The following is a 23,030-nucleotide window of genomic DNA, read 5'->3' on the forward strand; positions in this document are numbered from 1 at the left end:
ATTGAGCAAGTGAAAAGGAGTGGAAACCAATTTGGTAGTCCAGATTTGAAAGCTTGCAGGGATAAGGCTTGCAAGCACAGAATAAGTTCTGAGAGTAGCACGGGACAGAATTGTGATTGTAATCAAAGTTTTGAGCCTGGAAGACGAGCTGCGACTCAGTGGGCGTTTGGGCTTCCTTTGCTTGCCCTCTTCAAAGCTTTCTGTTCAGTTCTGGCAGTTTCTACTTCTCGCATGCAAACTCCAGCTGAGAGCAGAGCAAACTCCACTGGATTTGACCAAGAAGTGAAATGTCACAGACCCTGCCTTATTACTTACATCAGTACATCTGGTGGGTTTTTTTCATTCCTCTAAAAGAACTTGGAAAACATATGACCCCAACAGCCAGAAATTGTTTGACAGCTCCCTCTCACAGTCAGAATTCAGAACATGTTTTGCACTTGTAAATTTGTCCCTGAGAGCTCTCACATCCTCAGTAGCAGATTGATTACAGCTTGGCTTTGTTTTGTGCTTGCGCAGTACTTTTGGCATTAATAAACCTCCATATTGTATCCAACCCAGCTGGATACAAGGGATCTGTGGAGTGACCTGAGGGTTGCAAGTTTGCTTTCTAGTCATATCAGTGAACATTTGTCTTGCCACCACTTGTTTAAAGGCTCTCTTGTTTCTTAGTCAAGAGGCAGAACTCGAGAATGATCAAGAAACATCGATGTGCAAAGCAAGACTGCGCTCTGTAGATGAAATGATCACTTTTTACAGTATTGAGATGCTCAAAGCATGTGATTCTGCCACTGTGCTGAAAGTACTGTTTTCATCAAAAGATCAAATTCTTTTTTTTTTTTCCACAAAATAAAAATATCCAAAACATCTGGGCAAGACACGAACATATTCTATTCCAGGAGATATGGAATAAAAAAATGTAAAAATGTAAAAATATCACATTGCCTAATATTTTAGGGTTATCACATACATACATACAGGTTCATTGCACTTGAAGGGACAAAATCAATAATACAGTGGAAAGAAAATGGTTAACATGAAATTCCTCACAACAAGGTCTGTGGATCATCTTGTGTGAGAGAGACATGATTTCTTGAAAGAGACAATGCTGGGCTTTTTTTTGTGCTCAGTGCCATCTAGTTCTATTATATTCAAGAGAGGGCAGATGTCTCTATATATATCCTGATATCTTCAAAACCCACTAACAGACCATACCTATTTTTGATGTTGAGGTGAATTGTCCCTTTATTATTTAAATCTTGGACATCCACAGGACTTTTGAGCATTCAGCCCTGAAATTTAGAAGAGTAAGTATGTCTTAATTTATATAGTCTTTCTTTAAGTCGTTTTTCTCCCTTGAAATTTTTCATTAAAATTAAAGGGACAGTTCAAAATCAAAAAAACATATTTTTTCCTCTGGCCTGTAGTGCTATTTATCCATCTAGACTGTTTTGGTGTGAGTTGCCTAGTTTCTGAGATATCAGCTGTAGAGAGCACCAAGCACCAAAAAAATACACTTGAAAAATTCTAAACCAGTGTCTCCTTTCAAAAATCATGCCCCGGTTGCTTTGTTGTCAGCAATTTCATGTAGGAACTGCTTTCTTTCTGCAGTAGAATCTTTGGGAACTACAGTTTTCACATATTTGAAAAGAGACATGGTGTTGAATTTTTCAAATGTATTTTTTTGGTGCTTTGAGCACCACAGGAGTTGTGCCATTTAGTCCCAGTATATTGGAGAGATGGATAAACAGCACCACAGGCCAGGGGGAAAATGTTTTTGATTTTGGTGTGAACTGTTCCTTTAAAGTCTTAAGGAGAGACTGAATTACATAAATGTGCTGTATATTAAATTGATCGTCAATTTCCAAGAAAAAACATCCCGAACAATCCATTCATCTCACTGGAGAAAAGAGGGAGGAAGGGGGGTAATTATAGCCATAGATGGTAGGCATGTTTTTAGCGAGTGGGAGAACACTAATGGTGAAATTTCATCTTTTAATGCATCATTGAGTAGCAATTTTCTGGTCCAGCTTCTGGGTGGAATAACTAGAGAAAATGCTAACTTATTGAAGATGATTATGCAGACTGGCTGCATTTAAGCAGATTACTAAACTCTGCTTCAAGGAAATGATACAGGCAAACGAGAAAATTTTAAAGGGGCTTAAACGATTCATGTGTTGTTGAAAAAAAGAAAAAAAAAAACACCATAATAATTAATGTGATGATTAGAAACCAAAGTGACGATTATGGAGACATTTGGTTCAAAACTGAAATGGCAGTTACCATTAATATCAGTATAGATACATGTTGTGCCGTTTGGTAGGGAAGACTGGGGATGGCCGCAACAGGGGGACTGTTGCAACATTCTCAGTTAGACCCTCTGCCCATTTTTGTCAAGCTGAATTTTTGGATAGTTCTCCCAAATACAAATGTGTATTGCTTTTTTCAACATACAAAAGCAATACACATTTTGTCATTCACATTATGTCATTTTGCTATTTTCAAAACGTTGTAACTGTCCCTTGAGCTGTGTTGCAACTCCCCCTAGTGTGGAAGTTGGTTGCAACATCTGATTTCTTCCTTTCAAAGAAATATTTTTAATAATATCTTATATGCAATCATCTTTAAATAGTGTCAATGATTAGCAGATAAATGTAAGTTTAATATAAAAATAAATAATATACTATATGTAATGTATTTGGTTGGTTCAGCCTGGTTGGTAATGTTTGTCAGGCTGTGGACCCCTGTACCTGACAGAGAGATGGAGCAGGGTCCCCTGCCATTGCACTGAATACTTTAGGGTCTTCTCTCATTTGCTCTTAATAACTGCTAAGTCAGCAGCAGTTGTAGCATGGCTAATCTTGTGTTAGCTTCACCATCTGTACTTTTGCAAGTGGTTTGAGGTGGAGGGTTTGCCACAGTCTCTTGCTCGCTTACAAGAGTGTCTGTACACTAAAGTGATAATAATACAGCTAACTTTTTCAGGAATATAACTAATTAGTTTGCTGTTACGGTGCCGCACAGTGGTTTAGTAGGTTCGCTAGCTCATAGGATAACACAAGGATTCATGGGTAGCCTTTTGCCAATGTTGTGTAAATCAGTGTTTCTCAAACTTTTTACACCACGTACCACTTCAGAAAATATTGAGCTCTCCAAGTACCACCTTACGGCTTGCGCCACTTAGTGCTAGCAGCTGCTGCTGTTTACTGGTGCTTCTTAAATAACCACTTGTGCATGTGCTCCACTTTATTTTCAACATGGCAGCTCGAAATATTTTCCTCCTGGTCAGCACTTCTCCTCATAATTGTTCATGTTTGGAGTCATGATTACGGTGGTTTTGCACCATCCGTTTTATGCGTTTTCATTTTATAATTGGTTTTATTTTGATAGTATTATCTGTTTAAAGTGACTACTTTCCTAAAAAACAAACAAACAAACAAACAAACAAACAAAATACATTCCTTCACATACCACTAGAGACAGTTCGCATACCACTAGGGTGTATATCATATGTTTGGGGGGGGGGGTTGTTGTTTTTTTTTTTTGTTTGTTTGTTTGTTTGTTTTAATGAAAAGGTTGATTTATCTTTGTTAAATATGTTGGATTCACCTTAATGTACATTTTCATACTTCATAATAATTCATTATTTCTTGAAAAAAAAACTTTAAAAAAAATATCAAATTTGGAGGAAGCCCTGAGGACTGCAGTAACAGAGGAAAGCAAAATGGGTTGCAACTGTCCCCTGTCTCCCCTAATAACCAAAGCTTTGATTTTGAATACAATTATCGTTAATAATAATAATATGGATACGTTTTGCCTGTGTGGTGCTCAAAAATAGTAGGCTTTTAGGGTGACCATGGTCTTTTTGTGATAGTTAAAACTAATGGAGAGAGAGAGAGACAGAGAGAGAGAGAGAGAGAGAGAGAGAGAGAGAGCGACAGTGGGGAGGGAGGAATGGTAGAGAGAGAGGAAAAGAGAGAAAGAGAGAGAGGGGGAGAGAGAGACTGGGCTAAGTGGACAGACCTCACGTTGAGCTCAGATGAACCTCGGCATCCTTTTTCTTTCCCACGTTGGATCATTTCAGCTCCGTTAAACCAGCGAACCAGCCAAGCAGAGCCGCAAACACACGGTAAGCTCTATTCTACTCTGCTAAAGGACTTTTTCTTTATCTTCACGACTCACTAGTTTATTGAAGTGAAGCCTCTTATGCCTGCACAGACGTGACAAGTTTCCTCTGCTCGGCTCTTTCCACTTTATCGTGCAGTTTTTCATTTCGCAGGCTTATCCACGGTGCGGCGGTTTCCAACTGTTTCAGAATAAAAAAAAAAAAACCTTTCGCCTTCTGATAACACGACCAGATGTTAGCCTCCATGTGCGAGCTGTTTGGGTGAAATAACACGCGGTTATTTGGAAAAGCGAACCACGTTTTGAGTGACTGAACTGAGCGCCAGCCTTTGACAGATGGTTCGGATAATAATGCTTCCCTTCAATTTTTTTTTTTTTTTGCCCAGGTACCGTTTGTGTGTGCGCGCGTGCTCGTTCCGTGCGCGCCATACTCACCTGCCGCGTGCACCTTCATGCGGGGACGCTGCCTCGTTTTAAGTGATGATGATGGGGGTCTCTGGACTTTCTTGGTTAGTAGCCGACGGCAATATTTGGGGGACGTTGCATTCATTATAATAGTTAGACCAAGTGTGTAAATCACATTAACATGCATCAAGTAGGTCATTTTTCTGGCTTCCTCTAACAAGACAAGGTCACGCTCCGGGCTGTTTGGTGTATCTCTACTGGATATATGCTAATAAGCAGTCCAGATGTGAGTGTGCGTGCGTGCGTGCGCGTGTGTGTCTGTGTGTGTGCGTGTGTGTGCGTGTGTTTGTGTGTATAAGAGAGACCAAAGGGAAGCTGCAAAAAGCCATCATGTGCTCTGGGAAATATGTCTTTCTGTGTTTACAATAGAAATGTTCCTATATGATTTTTTTACTTTCTGATGCACTGATTCCAAAACCCTGTACATCAGTTGATACCGAGTACCTCTCTGATATCACTGCATTAATATAGATATTATTATTTTCTTTTAGCAGCTGTACTGGGGCTGGGAGATATAGTTTCGAAAAGAATATCTCAGTATTTTTATATTATATGATAATGCACGATATACAATTTATATCTCAATACATTTTCTCTGACATGACACATGTACAACTGCAACGATCATTTGATTAAGAGATTATTAACTGATCATTAGATGAAACGTCAACAATTAAATCAGTCAGCAGTTTTTTTAAGAAAAGTCAAAATTTCTGATTTCAGCCTCTTAAATGTGAATATTTTTTTGTTTCTTTACTCTGTGACAGTAAACTGAATATCTTTGGGCCTTTGGAAACAATGATTGACATTTGACCATTTTCTGACATTTTAAACACCTATTAATTTAAAACTATCACTATTAATTCAGTAAATAAATGACAGATTAATCGCTAATCGTTAGCTGCAGTCCTAAACATAGGGCTGGGTCATATGGACAACATCAGATATCACTGTGTTTTTGATTAAATACTTCGATATTGATATTGCGACAGTATTGTAGGGATATTTTCACAATATATTTACACAATTAGATTTTTGATAAATAATCATCAGGAATGTGATTAGAATAACTAAATGGGTAAAGGCAAATAATAGCACAGCTAGAGTGGTCTGATTCACTTTACTATAATGCAGCCTTTAAAACCAGGAAAAAAAACAACACTTAACCATATGTTCACATAAAGGGAAGGGTTTAATGAAACTGGAAATTTGCTAATGGCAAGAATAAACCTTTCTTCCATTGTTTACACGGTGCAGGAATCGTGGGCTGACAGGACACTGAAGTGCCACAACAAAGACATATAACTGGTTGACGTGTCACTGGAGTGCTGAAAAAAGGCCAGCTCAAGTTTGATTTGTAGTGCCACACACAGCGACAACTGTTGGACAAAAGTTTCTGGCGCCATGTTTCACGACTTGTAGCCTGATGCTTTGTCGTCAGTAATGAGAACATACCACTATGCCGTATCACGATTTAACGATATCCAAAATCAATAAATTATTGATAGATTGCCTAGCCCTACTGTATACTAGTAACTCTGTATGTGTGTGATATGATTCCTATCATTTTTGTATGCCTGCTTCAGGTTAAATGTTTTGTAAAACTTTGAGAAATACATAATGAATGCCATAAAATGTGACGTGAAAAATCATGTATTGGAAGCTGCAGGGAAGCAGCAGAGTTTGAGATCTGTGCCTGAACCCGGTGGTCAACAACCATTATTATCATCTGTTGTAGTACTAGTAGTAATTTTTTTTTTTTTTTCATTTTGTTGTTGCCTGTTCAAATTGCACCCATGTATTGTCCCTGTCACTGCCAGTTCCAACTGTTCGGTTCATAGAGGGAAGCTTATTAAGAAAACTGTGTAGCTGTAATCGGGTTCAGGCTGACATTGGCTAATGAAGGATGGGTTCGGATCAGGTTCAGACAGAATTTTGCCGTGCCTGGGCCTGTACGGGCTCAACTTTTCAGGCCAGATTAAAGGTCTACATTTCAAGGTGTGGTACTGGATCAGTACAAAGACTGGCATACTCACAGATAATGATAGCAGCATTTGAGGCAGCATCAGAGGGATCCTCTGATGCTGCTATTGTATCTGGATTTTCATCAGCTATGGATGCTGTTTAAAAGTGAAATAACTCCCATGATCCCACCACATCACAACACTGTCAAACTACATGTTTTGTTATTGTGTGAGAGAGACCCCTAGCAGCAGAACTTACATTTTGTACCACCCAAAAGCCTCAGCTAAGGTTGGGTTGATGGATGACAGTCATTGACTGCTGAGCCCCCTACCATTATTCCATTGTGATTTGCCTTCAGTATTTGAGATAGTGTGCCCCCTCAGAGTTGCCCTAGAGCTGTTACCTTTTTTGACATGTGGGAGAGGCAAATAAGAAAATAAAAAATAAGCTGTAGCTGCTGATCATTGCAACATGCCTGCATGTCGTGTGGTGCTGAGACAAAGACCCTTTTTAACCAAGCAATGATATTATGATCCATTGCAGTGTTTCACTGTGGACATCGACATATGTCAATTTGGTTGACCAGCCGTAGCCTCAAACAGCACAATTTTAGGAGATCTCTGGAAAAATCTTTCAAGAATTTATTGTAGCTTAAATTGTCATGTCCAATTTTCATTACTCAAAATGCAAAATATTTGTTCACAAATAAGAATGCTGGAAAATACTGTTGTGGTTATTGAGTCTGTGTAAGACTTCAGTATAACACTGGGGCTCTAGGTAGGGGGGACCCCCCTGATAGACACATTGTATTTCATATACTGGGAACAACCCTAGTTTACAACATAGACTGATGTGATGTCATAGACGAAATGATCATCTCACGCACAAATATAGACAGAGCACCTTGTACCCACTGAGGCGTTCTCATATGACGGATAAGGACATGTCTAAACACTTGCTCAGCACAGTTCTTATGCCGTTCTATCACTTAAGGTTAAGCTGTCTGAGTGCCAGACTTTGACTACAATGAATGACTGATGTGCTGAGTACAGTGGGCTGCTCCTCACCAGTCTGATTTGGAAAGACTTAAGAGATTTCCATGTGTGCAGAGAGCGGGAGAGCGGCAGTGAGAATGGATGAGAGGTCTATATAAGCAGTAAGACGAATGGCAGATGGAGAGAAAGCCAGAGATGTTCAAATGGAACTGAATCTGTCCACGTCTTGGGTTGTTTCAAGCAGCCGGGCTGCCCTCCTCCCTCCCCCCCGTGTGCTCCTACCACCACCATTACACCCCCCCTCCCCTCTCTACCTCCATCTCCCATTTTTCCCTATGTAAAAGGCCTGACATGCACAGGCTATTTTTAATAAAAATGAAATAGCCGGGTTGCAGTGAAGCGACTCGATGCAGAGTGAAGTGAGACTGAAACAGCGATTTGCAATTTAGAGCTATGTCACCACTCATCATTCCATTCTGAGCCGGCAACAGCAAATCGTCCTCACGCTTTCATCCTCTATCCCTGCCTTACATTTCACACATATCTCATACACACTCATACTCTAAAGACTTCAAACAACAGTGAATGACATGTACTGCTGGCAACGTGGTTTTGGAGCAAAGCTAGCAGGGAGAAATGTAAGCCGTGAGCTCAGATCTGTGCTAATACACAATAGCTGAGGAAGACAAAAGTGTTTTGGATGCACCACTTCTTGTATTCTGCTAGATTTAAGATGATGGCAAACAGATGCAAATGCTCAACATGAAGCATTACACACAGTATGTTGGAATTGGTGTAATTGGGGTGCAGAATGAAAAGAATAAATTCAAGGGTGAATTTCCTTTCAAGAAGGAATGCCATGAAGAGATTAGTAATTACTATTACTATTAACTGTGATCAAATGCTCAAATTGAGTCTGTTCTAAAGCCTACTTTTATGAAAGTAGGTCAGTATCTGGAGTGAAAAAGAACATTGGTTTCATTTTCATGTGTCCTTCCTTTTAAATGAAGCATATCAATTTGGGTATATCAGAGAATGTTATGGTTCATATTATACAGTGCCATCAAAGGCCCACACATTACTGTACAGTAGGACCCACTCTGTGCTTATTTGCATCTAAATTAATCAAAGCACATGTTTCACTTTAGTTAGTTAGACCACAGATGAGGCCATGCATACATGCTGTCATTTATGTTCTATGGCCACATATTAGCTGCATTTACATGGACGCTAAGAAATCAAAATAGTGGCCCAATCAGAATAAAAACACATCATGTGAATATTTCAATCAGAACAGACTGGCCTGATCCAGCCTGATCTGAGGGGATTTTTGGTCAGGTCCAGAGGGATATTCCAATTGTTTTTCTCTAAATCAGGGCTGCTCAATTAATTAAAATATTATCAAAATCACAATATGGCCAAGTGCAATATCCAAATCACAGAAGCAGCATTTTTTTTGTTAAAGGAAGAATGTGTGACAAAACACAAACAAATATATATAAAAAAAAATCTCTAAAAATGAAAAGTGCAAAATGATCATTATCACTAACTGTTCTGCATATCACAGTCATAATTTCAGTCAAAATATTTGCAGCATGACTTTTTTTAACATATTGTGCAGCCTGCATGTGACATATGTAACAGTTATTTCAACCCAAACCCCGATCTTTTCCTAAATTTAACCGGGTAGTTTTTGTGCCGAAACCTAACCAAACTGCGAAAAATTTTCAGAATAAGTAAGTTTAATGTCACATGAGTTATGTTGTTGTGCAAGTGATGTGACTTCTGTCTTTTAACCCAAACCACAATCTTGTCCTAATCCTAAACATGTAGTTGTATTGCCTAACCCTAAACAAATACTTGTTGTGACTAAACATAACCAAACTGCGACCGTTTTACAATGTAAACCATGTGTGCACACGTAGCATAGTTAGCTAGTTAGCCAGCGAGCCTGGCACTGCTCTGCTGCTCTACTCTCCACTAGTAATGTATGTTGTTTTGGGAGTAACTGACAATCAACGTATTATTTTGTTTATGTATGAGGATGTGTTGCATCATCCTGATTTTCTTTTTTTTTTTTTTTTCAGTGAAAATGATCATACCCACTAACTATGAATCACATGGCAATCACAATATCTCTCAAAGTAATCGCAATATGATTTTTGTTTTTTGAATACATTTCTGTGTCTATACATGTCTGTATGTCTGCTCCACTTGGGTGTGAGTGAAATGTTTCTGCCACCATTCTCTGCTTTGGACTTTCATCCACTGGCTCCTGGTCTTTGGCAGAGATAGGGGCGCCAAGTTTAATATTCCTGACGCGCTGCACAGGTCCTCCTGCACTCCTCACCTGTTTGAAAGTGGCAGGAAGTATGTGCGGCTGAGATTGCAGCGCAGGCTAATTCAAAAAACAGAAGAAACACCTTTATTGTTCCCAGGATATGATGTGGGTCCATCCTGAAAATAACAAGGCAGAAACACTTTTGTTTACTGGCAGTTTGCAAAACAGAATGTTCTATTATATTTTCCAGCAGATTAGACAAGCGGAACCAGTTTGCATATGTGAAAAAAGTTTCATTCTCATTAATGCTTTGGGGCATGTAAACACATGTTTTATTAGATCATTCTATTTTGCATCCATGAAATAATTAAGTTGAAATTTATTATCAGAATGATTTCAGTCAGATTGAAAAAATATTGTCCATGTAAACAGAGCTATGTGATGATCTTTATGGCGTAGCAGGTCATGCACAGAAATCTCCTCCTCTTTAGAATTTAAATGCTTAAATTTTTCACTAATTCATGGCAAAAGAGATTCATGAAAACTTTATTTAAGAATGTTTGAAGACAGCAACTGTATCTGACTCATGCACTGCTGAACTATGTGTGTGTGAGTGAGAGATAATGAATGCCTCCATGCATGCATAAAGGTGAAAAATAAAAATATTGAGGCAGAGTGATGGATGCAGGGAAAACGTGGCTGGAAAAACTGCGTTTGCACACTTTCAGTCATGTTAAGCTGCTGACACTTTTCAGTACATCAAATTTCAAAGATCAATGGTCGGGATCTGACTTAAATACTAACGAAACGCAGATCATTAAACTTTTGTGAAATGAGGACAAGTCATTGATTGAATTATTTATGAGCCTAATTAATCTCTTAAGGGGAACTTCTTTCACTACTGGGCATTGAGGCATGGGGAGACCATCTTTAGGGATGACATCAATCACCTGATGTCCAGGCAAATTGTGTGTGACAAGGAACAGTAAAGTACCTGAGCTCCACCTCACCACCGAGCCCTCGGGCTGTAAATTAATTGAAAAATTTTTAAGACCACAGTTAATTCTCTGAGAATGACCGAGTGATCAATAACAGGGTTCTCACACAACAACAATGACAATAGCAATGAGAATGATATGAATACCAGCATCTGGTATGACAAGAATTCTCCCACACTAGAAATTAGGGCTCCAAAAGGGTTCTTCTTGAAGGGCTCTACTTCTGAAGGAAAGTTATTGAAGAAATGGATTGTCAACTGTTCTATGTAAGACTAAAGGTTCCATTATGAACCCTTTTTGGAAGAAATAGTTCTTCAAGGATTGTTGAAATACTTAAAGAACCTGTTAAGGGATTGTCGAGGCTTCTTGGTGTCATAATGTAAAAGGAATATAAAAGGACTCTCAGTAGAATCCCCTAGGTGGGTTCTTGTTAGCACCCTTAGTTGGGAAGATTTTGGATAGAACCCCCACAGAGGGTTCTGGGTAGAACTATTGCACTATAGAGGGGTTCTCCTTTAGAACCTCTCGTCGAGGGTTCAAGTTAAAACCCCTAGAATATAAAAGGACTCTTGCTAGAACCCCCTAGGTGGGTTCTAGATAAAATCTTTTGAATATAAAAGGGTTCTTGTTCACAACCTTAGAAGTTGGAAAGATTTTGGATAGAAACCCCACAGAGGGTTGTGGGTAGGACCACTGCACTATAGAAAGGTTCTCCTTTAGGACCTCTTAAAGGGGGTTTATAGGCAAAACCTTTCACAGATGGTTCTCAGTATAGCCTTGTATTTTAGGTTCTAGGTAGAAGGTTCTACCAGAAATCAAAAAGGGTATGGGAACAAACTGAAGAACGCTTTACAGTTTACTAGCACCTTTGTTTGTAAGAGTGTGTTGAAGTCATTTTTTATCAGACTGTAAAACAGTTATTTTTACAGCTGCTGGCAGAGCGCTCAGGTTAGCAAACAGAACTGTTCAACAAACAATCGAAAAAAATCTACAGATCTGTTCCAAAATATCAAACCTCCTCTTTATAAGTTAAGGAGGAGAATGTCAACCATCTTTTCACTTCAGCATCTTGAAGCACTTGTCTCCCATTTTAATGAATACAGTCAAGATCACTCTAATTATGTCTTCTCTCAGGTGATCCTGCGCAGCATGTGTACTGCATGTGGAAAATGCGAGAAAAGAAGGCGAGATGAAGACTCACTCTGGGGAGAAGAAACCTGAAGCAGGAGGAGACGTGCGGCGCTACAACACAAGATGGACCGTCATGAAAACGTGCATCTGATCAGCCATTCATCGGTTATTCTTTGAAACAAACTGATCAGTTAATTAGCGATGGCAGCACATGTTGTGCTTCTTTTTCTTTTATTCTGTAAAGGGGAAAGAAGTGGCATTTCAATGGGTGCTGGCCTTTCAGAGGAAAAGCAGGATTCGCAAGTAATATCAAGCAAAAGACAACAAGTTTTCCCTCATCCAGAGTCCATGGACAACTTTTTTGTGAGTTTCAAAGATTTGGAAAACCAGAATGCGAAGGATGACGTAAGAACCCTGCCAAATGTGGCTTTTAGACTAAATGACAGAAAACCTAATGATTTTGACTCAAGAGACAACACGGAAAGGCAAACAGACATACTTAGATATCCGGAATCTGCTGCCAAACCCCTCATACCTAAACATAGCCCTGAACTCAGTCTGAACCACGAGAAAAGAAGCAATTTGACTAATGGAGAGGTTGAAGGTGTAATTAATGCTCATAGTCTAGTGCCGAGTTCAGACGAGGAGTACGCTCTCCAGCCCTGGCTCCGTTTGGAGACAGGTGTCGATGACGTTCTGCCTGAGAGGACACGGGGCCGCTCTAAATGGGTCACGGAGTCTGAAGACAGGCGGTCGGGGCCGTACCTGCAGCCAGCAGAGCCTCGCTCACGCCGCCGGAGGAGCTGGCTCTGGAACCAGTTCTTTGTGATCGAGGAGTACAGAGGGCCAGAGCCTGTGCTTATTGGACGGGTAAGCTGTTGTAACAGCATGAGAATAACCTGTATGTAATTGCTATGGACAGTATGACAGTTTGTTCATTTTTAAGAGGGGGAGGTGGCCCAATAGGAGCGCCTTCTGCCCCCCCCCCCCCCCCCACACACACACACACCCATGTGTGACACTACTGAATGATCATAGAAATATCATAGGAATACCACAGACAGCAGTGTGTCCTCTTGCTCTACAGCGACTACACGTTGCTATTTGCCACTTTGATCATGAATGAGACACTAATCTATAGAGTATATAGGCTACACTGTAGTATAGAAGTATTAAATATTTGTAGCAGGGGTCTCAAACTCAAATTGGCTTAGGGCCACTGATGTCATCTCACAGGGGGGCCACTTCAATGTTCAAGTACTGCAACAAAGCTCATTTTCTATAGTGTACTTTTCTGTTTCAGTTACCAACAGATTTTCATCCTACATAACAAAAAAATGCAATGCAATGCAAGTTTCTGTGCATTTTTATATAAATTAGTTAGCTGCGGATCTCTTCTGTCACTTCTAATATTTCTTTATTACTCTGATGAAGATGGCTCACTGAGCATTGTCGGTTTTGTCCGTGCTTTCGTCAAATGCCACAGAGTACATGGGGAAAACTCCAGCTTTGTCACGTAACTGATCATAAATGTCACTTGATAACATGCTAATCCGCTCTGCCTGCTTCGCAGATGGAGAAATATAGATCAACAGGCTTTTCTTTTCTGGACATAGAATATAAGCAAATGACAACATGCAACCCTTAAGAAATACATACATACATACAATTCTTTTTTGTAGTAGAATTGTGGTCTTATGTCAGTTGTATTCAACTGAAGGGTGGCTTAAATTGGTATGAACAACTAGAACAACTAGAATTTATTGAAAAAGGAGTTTGCAAGATTGGCCAGATTATATTATATTGGGGGTACTGGCAGTTTGAGACCCCTGGTTTATGGGTTATAGTTTAGAGAACATTACAGGTTCCAGACAACACTGACTGAGCACTGGACTGAGAGAGAAAGGTGCGATTACAAATCCCTCTGCTACTTCAGCACCATAGATTTATCGATACACAGCGGAGTGAGGCTGCTGATATTTCAGAGCCATGGTCGGGACGATTTTAAGAGTTTCTAAACTTGCACAAACCTTAATCAGATAAAGAATCGATGAGGCAGGCAGGCTAGACTAACATATTCAACTAAACAAACCTTGTGCTCTGTACTCTCTCTGCTACAAGGGGATGGAGAGGGAGGGTGGCAGATTACCAAGGGGAATGGCATCCCTCCACGTCCCCAATAAAATTGCCTACTGTGTATGGAGTGCTATTTAATGCTTCATTCCTAAGAGTGCAATGGGGCATTTTGACTGCAGGGAAAGATTTTTTTTTCAAGCACAGAAAATATATTTCGAAAGAGAGAATAATTTAATTTGAGCAAACAAAAGTCTATTCTGCTACGAACATTTATTTCCATTTTTCATAAATAAATGCATTTGTGAGCCATTATTCGCATAAATGCACAATGATAACTCAGTTGTCATTTCATTTCCTGTCTCATTTTCCCAGTCTGTGCGGCTCACAAACCCTTGGACACTCACTCACTGTGTCTGTCTTGCTCTCAACATCTCTGCTCTTGTCTGCGCACTCCATGGATGTGTTATAAGAACGAGATACAGTGATGACACCCATTCACTTGAATTAAAGTCGCTTGCCAACTGCATAAGCCAAAAAAGTTTTCTGCATTCCAGGTTTGCTGCTCTCATGTTGTGCGGCTCACAGCACATACACATTAGTGTTTCTTCAGCCCCGCCTGCTCAGTCCCACTGGTCCCATACACTTGACAACAGGATGACATCATATAAAATAAAAATGGCTTTTTAGCTCTTGGAAAGTTTTATAAATATACAACCTCCATTGATCAAAAATTCATAATACAAATAGTAATAATTGACCTTGTTTGCATTTGATTATGCCTTTTATAATGGTGGTCTTTGGGGAACGTGGCATAATCTGCAGCCAATCTGAATATTGTCATAGATGATTTCTAAATGGCTGTTTTGCCTCCAACGGGATGTTTAGTAGGATTGTCGGTTACTAGGGGAGAATGGAAGGACCGGAACAATAGCTATCAGCTCCACAGCTCCTCATAAATAGTTTATACAGTTTAAATGGCAACGCCTTGTGTGTTCTTTTCTGGGTTTTTCAAATGGAAACTCCCACTCAGCCAGTGATGTAAGTTACAGCACTGATGTCCTCCCCACCCTCAACCTAGGGGATTTATATGTGACAACGTCATGCAAAAACCTATGTCAAATCACATGGAAAAATAACATTTTTTTGATAAAATATATGTACTTCAACCAGGATATAACTATTGATTCAAATACAGACAGAACACTACTGGGACGTACAAAATGATATAAAAACCTTAATTTTGCCAACTGTTTTAGTTAATGATTTTTGAGAACTGATTAGCATTGCTCTCTTTACTAGTTGGAACCAGAAATACCAGTCCATAGAACCAATTATTGATATTTTATTAATGTAAAACCTACCTCTTTCTGCAACCCTGGCAGGCAAGCGCTAATCCCCGGATGTAAACCAGCCAGATGAAAAGTGGGACAAAGATGACATCTAAAACAGTGTGATTTGGCAGTACTTTGAAAATAAAAACAAGGTTGTGTGTGTCAGAATAAAGTGGGAAATATAACCATTAACTGAAGCAATATGTAACCACACTTATAATAGTCAACTAGTCTAGCAAATTTAGATTTCCATTTAATAGACAGTAGAATTAATTACTTGGAACTTTGCTAATTTAAAGCTAATAGACATGAAGATTCATAAAACGAGGTATGTAACCAAAACTATAGAATAATTATTATGACTGCTGCTTACTCACCTTCCAGTGCTTTCCCACTCTCATAGTAACTGATAATACCACTATCAAGCCAGCTGGAGACAAAACAGCCATTTAGAAATGACATATTCTAATTTTCTGATTGGCTGGAATTGTGGCCCGCTGTAAAGGTGCAGATATGTGATATATTGTAGTGCAAATATGCATCTATTTGCATCTTTATATTACATTGAGCTGCATCTAAAATTAGCTTTGCAAGTCAAGCTGAGTGAGAGAGCAGAGAACGCAGATGTTAAGACCAATACAGATACTGTGAATGTCCAAGTGCAAGGGTCAGGGACACTGACTGAGGACAAATGAGCAAATTGTGCACGCTTGTGGATATTAGCAAACACGCTAATGAATTTATTGAGGCCCAGATAGATTTATTTTCTTTGCCTGGTAATAATTTCTCCACAAAATCTAATTTATGTGCTTGCAAAAGCTCTCCAAATGTCCCATCACACGCCAAGGAAAGGGACATAAATATAACTCTGTATAATTGCAGTGTTTGTGCAGTAGTCGCCCCACTTGTCGTGTCACTTATTTGAGTTTTTGCCGTCGCCCAGCCAGCAACCTTCAACTTCTGTCTGTGTCGCAACACGAAAAGTGACTGAGATGATTTAATCCACTGCACACCTGAACCATTCGGATCCCAGGGGTTTACTTGTAGCATTTCACAGTCAGGCGCTCCACACTAATGCAGCCGCTGGCAGCTACAGTATACTCAGCGTAGGATTATATCAGCTGTAACGCTAACAGGGAATGCTGCCAGCCACTTTGTAGCGAGCAGTATACTTTATAGTGACAGTCTAGATTGGATTCTTACCAGTGCAGTATACACCTCATAAATGTTTAATCTTCCTCTCTGGTTGTTATTGATACAGTCAGGGAGGGGTGTTAAAGCAATCAGTAGACACACAAGGCTGCTCATTCCTCGGCAAGTATAGTCTTGATGTTGATATTCATGTAATAAAGCATCCCTGCATTGCAAGGGGGCTGGAAGCATGTTTTTCTCTCAGAGGCAGCTCATTTTTGTTTGCCAAAAATACAGAGATTATCTTTTCAAACCCTTTGCCGGTGCAAGGTTTGAGGTGAGTTATCAGCAGTTCACATCACAGGTGCCTCAACCCGAGCGAAACAGAAAGAATTTAGCTGCCAAAGAAAGCTGTGTGAAGCAGATATAAACCCGGAGGTGGATGTACTGCATGAGTGAGAGGAGGGGAAAATTCAGATTACAGAGTAGGAGAGAAAGTGACAAAGCAATTGGAAGAGACAATTTCCTCTTTCTCCAGCTTTGTTTGTACGGGGCGGATAAATTTCTTCCCCACCGTGAGAGTATTTTTCCATGCTGACTGAAGCACAGCAGGACTGAGCCAGCAATTAGACAGTGAGGAGAGGAGGGCTGGAAAGATAGAAAGAGAGAGGATGGAGTGTGGCGGGGGGGAGCAAAGAGCAGGGGAGCGAGATAGGCACAGACTCTGACAAAGATGTCTCTCGTGGTGAAGTGTGGGATCAAAATCGAAGCTAGCTTTAAGGAAGAAAGGAGGGAGAGGGATGTGGGTGTAGGGATGAATAAGAAAGCCTGAGTCCCTTATCTAGCAATTTGTAGGGTATGCTATCATGAGTTTCTATAATCCCCAACTTTATCCTCCAAGAGACACACACACACACACACACACACACACACACACAGAATGTACACTAATCTTATATTTTCCCCTGGTCTGTGCCTGCATGCTGTGCACTGTGTGTGGGAATTGCACTTTCATGAGCAGATGTTGTTAACATGCATTATGCTGGAATACACGGATACTTTCAAGTAAGCATCTGTCTTAAGCACACACATGATTTGACTAGTTCTATGCATATCATTATGTAACTAATTACATTTCTCTGTCCCTCTGTTGCACAAATAAATTCCATGTAACAAAATGAATATGCCTTCAAAAATGATTTTGGTTGCGCTTCATTTTACAGTACATTAATAAGATTTAAAAAGCAGTATTTTTATCAAATCAGACAAAAGCAGAAATGAAATGTTCTTTATTATACTGTATTAGACCCTTTATTAGATTTTAGAGGGGAGTTAGAGACACATTACAACAGAACGGTACTGAAATAACTAACTAAAGTGTATTATTACCCACTGTTAGACCCTTATTAGATTTCTTACAGGGTAATTTGGGACACATTACAACAGAACTGTACTGTAAAGTAAAATGAAATCACATGTCTGCACCTACCCCATTTAAAAACAATATGTGATCCAGAGCTACCAAGTTAAGTTGTTGTATGTTGCATGTAGTAATGTTACGTAATGCTATGATATGTCTGCAGTGGGGACAGTGGGAAATAATATACCTTGGTTTACAATATTGTTCAGTTGTAATGTGTCCCTAATTCTAACCGTGGGAAACAATACGTTTTAGTTACATCACAGTTAGGGTTAGTGTCCCTAATTACCCTCTACTGAAGTCTAATAAAGGGTCTAACAGTAGGAAATAAGACACTTTAGGTTACAGTACAGTTCTGTTGTGATATGTTCCTAATTACCCTCTTATAAAATCTAATAAGGGTCTGATAAAAGTCTAATACTGTCTAAGAAAGAACATTATTTCTAGTTTTTGTCTAATTTGCTTGTTACTGTACTATGAAGTTAAATGCAACTCTCATTTTCTTTTATTTTACAGTCATTGTTGCAGCTGAATTAATAATTCAGCTTTTAGTTCTCATGAGTATCTGAGGTCCACAGCAGAGGTTGTGAGTAAGCCTTGTGGATTATGAACATGTGCAGATGCGCCTTAAGGGTAGAGAGATGTGAAGGTTCCTGGTCAGAAAGCTCAGTGTGATGAAGGCTGAGTAATCTCTTTAGCTTTCTATTTCTGTGTGTTTGGCCTTTTACCTATCTAGCTCGCACTAATATCCTCGCTGCCATTAAATACCAAACGAGTATTCTGCACCAGAGAGCAAAACAGATAGTCCGAGAGGGGGGGGGGTTGAGAAATGTGAGCAGATGGGCATTCTCTGTAACCGAGGTAACTTGATGAAAAGAGAAAGACACAAGGACTGGGGAATGAGGTGGTTTAAAAGGTGCAGGGAAGTCAGGCAGATGGATTTACAAGAAGGGGGAAAGATGGGACAGATGGAGAGAACAGACAGAAAGATTTACAGATGGATACGGCCTGTGTTCACAGAATGCATCTGTGAACATACATATAGGACATGTGCAGGGCCACTGTCCACATTGATGTGGTTTTGCCTCGAACAAACCCCCAATGGCATGTTTGGTCCAATGAGTTAATTAGCTGTATGCATCAGTACTCATCCTGGTCCCATATGTATCTTCCACACCTGGTGCCATTCATTTCAAATTCACTGAGCGCATCCACTCTTAACATAAATCACCCATTTCACATAGTCATGTTTGCAGCATTTGCCAGACAAATAGATGAGGGTTAATGAGCGATACCTGCATCGGCGTAGTGTTTGTGTGAAAGTGTTGTTGCCTGGAGCGGTTGCAGTTATTTACTCGGTGTGTTTTTATTTTCCAGCTGCACACAGATATGGACAAAGGAGATGGCCGCACTAAGTATATGTTGGAGGGAGAGGGAGTGGGCTCTGTGTTTGTTATTGACAGCAACACAGGCAACATACACGTCACCAAGTCTCTGGACCGCGAGGAGAAGGACCAGTACCGTCTCATCGCAACGGCTACAGACCGTCAGACAGGCCGAGCCCTGGAGCCCTCCTCTGAGTTCATCATCAGAGTGCAGGACATCAATGACAACCCGCCTGTCTTCCCCAATGAACCCTACGTTGCCATGGTGCCAGAGATGGCCAATATAGGTACATCGCTAAAGCAAGAATAAAGTGATCCACCACTGAAAATCTCTTGAAAGGTGGTTATTAAATGTAAAAGTAGAACTGTCCTTTATAGGGAGCTTAAATTTATTGAGCTAACAGTGGATTCCAGTGTTTTCACAGTAAAACAAGACTAAAGGACTGTCCACAGCAGAACTATAACAACAGCCAGCAGCATACACTTAAGTTAGAGCAGTTTTTAAAACCATATATTTATAGTTGTTGTTATAATTCTTTCTTGGTGTGGACAGCCCTTTACTCAATAGTTTACATTGGAAGCATTTTGGGATTGTTAGCAGAAACATTCCATGGACAGTAATCATTTGTTACATATTCAAATTTTTGAGGATGTTATAGTCGATAATGTTCACTCTTAGAATTTGAATTTGAGAACGATAAAGTGTCGGTGCAGCTGCGCATGAGACGCATGCAAAGGGTTTTTCAACACCAGGATGAGCACGTGCCGCTTTACTTAACGCGGTGAAAAGCAAAAAGTTGCAAAGTGCAAGCAACTGGAAGCAACGGACAGTTGTGTTGAGTCTAAATGGACCATCAGCCGCACTGCTCATGCAGGCTGTGTGGCTGCTTTAATGTTAATGTGTGCACTTAATTTGAAAAGCAGGAGGTCCCACAACATACAGTCTGCAACCACGCTAACCGCTCTGTGACGCCAGGCAACACTGACACCATCTTACTTTAAAATTAGCATGCTAACATTTGCTAATTAGCATTGATGTATTGAAAACATTGACATTTTGACTGTATGATGGTCTTAAATAAAAGGTCAGGTGATCACCAAAGATGATATAAGATTCATCATTTGGGGATCTCACTCAGTTTGTCCAATAGTTGTTGAGATATTTCAGTCTGGATCAAAATTAGTAGTGACATTGCCATCTCCAGAGCCATGGAAATAGCCAGACTATGATAATCTGAAAAAAATCAATAAAACTTCTCAACCTCATTAAGGCTGCCATCAGTGATTTTCAAATGAAATAATTTGTAATAGTAATAATAATCGTTTATTTGTAAAATGTCAGGAAATAGTGAAAAATGCCCTTCACAACTTCCTGGAGCCCAGGGAGATCAATTTGAACAGTACAAACCCCAAAAAACATATCTGATAAAGAAATACATCACATTGTTTGCTTGACAAATGACTGAAACAATGAATTGATTATCAAAATAGCTGCAGATTAATCTTCTGTCAGTTAAACCATTGCAGTTCTAAACCTTCTCCTGCTGCATAATCAACTTCCCTACTGTCCAAACCAATTCCCAGTATCTTGAAAAGAAATCCTACTTTTGCCAGAATGGGGCTGAATACGCTGCTACTGGCACAGCTCCAGTGATTCAAGGGCAGTTGCTTAACATGAAAACAGGGTTATTAGTCATATTTTGTCCAAAAGATGAATGTTTTTTAGATACTGCGTGTACGAATAGACTGCAGAGAAGTGCATTATCCTTTTAATCCTACAGATGTAAGTACTTGGTATTCAATAGGCAGATTTTGGGTGGAGTAGCACTTAAAGCTTATGACCCAGCCAGTAGCTTTAACTATTATACTTTTAAAGAGCTGTTTGACTTATCACCTTTGTCGCCGCCTCTCTCTCACAGGCACATCCATAATCCAAGTCACAGCCAGAGACGCCGATGATCCAACATATGGAAACAGCGCCCGGCTGGTGTACGCCATCACGCAGGGCCAGGACTATTTCTCTGTGGATCCTCAGACAGGTCTGGTCATAACCTCACATGCACCATACATCCCCGCAAAGCTGTTTACCATAAAACGCCTCTCCAGATGATGATTACACTTCACACATAAATCCCAGCGGAAATCATACAGCATGTGATATCTCTGCTGCCATATGTCTAATGTGGATAAGAACATTTTAACTCACATTTTATATGATCCGTTCACAGACAGCAGTGGCCTGGAGTCATATGTTGTTTTTTTTTTTCCAATGCCCTAATTCTAAAACGTATGCATCTGGCTCACTTTGATGCTGATGTCAAGAGACGCTGTGTCACTGTGAAATCTGTTGCTGTCGTGATTTCTTTTTTGCTCCACGTCCCGCACCCCTCTGTACCAGGCGTCCTGCGGACAGCGGTGCCCGACATGGACCGAGAGACTCGGGATGAGTACCTGGTCGTCCTCCAGGCCAAAGACATGGGCGGGCATCTGGGCGGATTATCAGGGACGACGACCATCACTGTGAGGCTGACTGATGTCAACGACAACCCCCCTCACTTCAGAAGAAGTAAGCCCCGCCGTTATCAGATTACCACTCTACTGTCGGCTGCTTTCAGCTGGGGAATATGTGTGTGTGTCAGTGTGCGCGTTAGTGAAGATCAAAATGATTAAACATCTTGTAATGGCGTTTGTGACAGCAGTCTGATATTTTTTACCTCCGTTGGGTCCTCGTAGTCTTGACAGGTGGAAGATAAGATATAAGCTTTAAAGTAGCTAAACAGCTTGTCAGTCGGGTATTGCACTATTTATTTGACGCACTCATCCTAATCATTGTTTTTAACATCACTTGGAATAACATAACCTTTGCCAAGATGAGTGGCATTAACATTCATATACAGTAAGCACTCCCGGTTGGTCCCTGAGATTCAAATGGACTGTGTCTTGACGTAGAAGAGTGAAAGATCATGTCCGCTTTTTCTTATCCAGGCTTTTCCCTGTTCCATGCTATTAATATTTCATCTTAAAGTTCAGTGCTTTCTGCTTCAATAGACAGTAAAATCACTGCAGAATGTGTCTAACACTTTGAGACATATACTGCATTTCTCTATATACTACCCCTCTCCTGTTCGCTTTTTCTCCCCCTCTTCCCTGCTTCTTCTTCCTGACAGTCTCTGCTTACTGCCATTCATCTTAATGTTTAAAGCTCCCTCTCCCCTCGTTGATATATTGTGCTGCAATACAGTGCTTTATAGAAGCAATTTAATATTTCCAAATGCCAGCAGTACGTTATTTATTCACTGATATCTGACTATATCCTCCCCACCTCACCACCTCTGCTCCGGGTCATTATTTTCTGTTTGACAATAATGCCGCGATTTAAGCAAACGGCTCATTTAGTATGCTCTTTGAATGCGAGGGGTGTGGTTTTTAAATGATCTTCATAATGTGGAGGATTTGAATGATTAACAATCAGAGAGGTTGCGCTGCTCTGATTAAAATGGTTTTCTGTGAATTTGCAGCTTGTTGCTGTGCAACAATAGAACTCATGATTCATTAAAAACAGAACGGGACTGATGAGCATCCGTTCATTTGAAGCTTTACAGTTCTTTGTACTGTATGTTTGTCATAGTAGTGATGGGATTAATAGAGCTGAGACCTGTTTTTGTCTAGAGATTTAACAAAGAAACCAGGGAAACAACTAACATTTACTTTCATTGTTCAGTCTCTTAAA

General features: G+C 40.1%; 1 protein-coding gene across 1 annotated transcript in view; it reads left to right on the plus strand.

Moving 5' to 3' along the window:
• The first annotated feature begins 4,001 nt into the window (after positions 1-4,001).
• The window catches only part of LOC146323568 (cadherin-7-like), a 31,997-nt gene continuing 12,968 nt past the window's right edge, over positions 4,002-23,030 (plus strand). The window contains exons 1-5 of the mRNA XM_084722576.1: positions 4,002-4,126; positions 11,961-12,827; positions 19,293-19,587; positions 21,220-21,339; positions 21,699-21,866. Of these exons, the coding sequence (XP_084578702.1) occupies positions 12,159-12,827; positions 19,293-19,587; positions 21,220-21,339; positions 21,699-21,866 (1,252 nt within the window). The 5' untranslated portion in view covers positions 4,002-4,126; positions 11,961-12,158. The remainder of the gene's footprint in view (positions 4,127-11,960; positions 12,828-19,292; positions 19,588-21,219; positions 21,340-21,698; positions 21,867-23,030) is intronic.

Source organism: Lutjanus erythropterus, chromosome 7 (assembly GCF_056507025.1).
Source record: "Lutjanus erythropterus isolate fLutEry1 chromosome 7, fLutEry1.hap2, whole genome shotgun sequence".
Classification (NCBI taxonomy): domain Eukaryota; kingdom Metazoa; phylum Chordata; class Actinopteri; order Lutjaniformes; family Lutjanidae; genus Lutjanus; species Lutjanus erythropterus.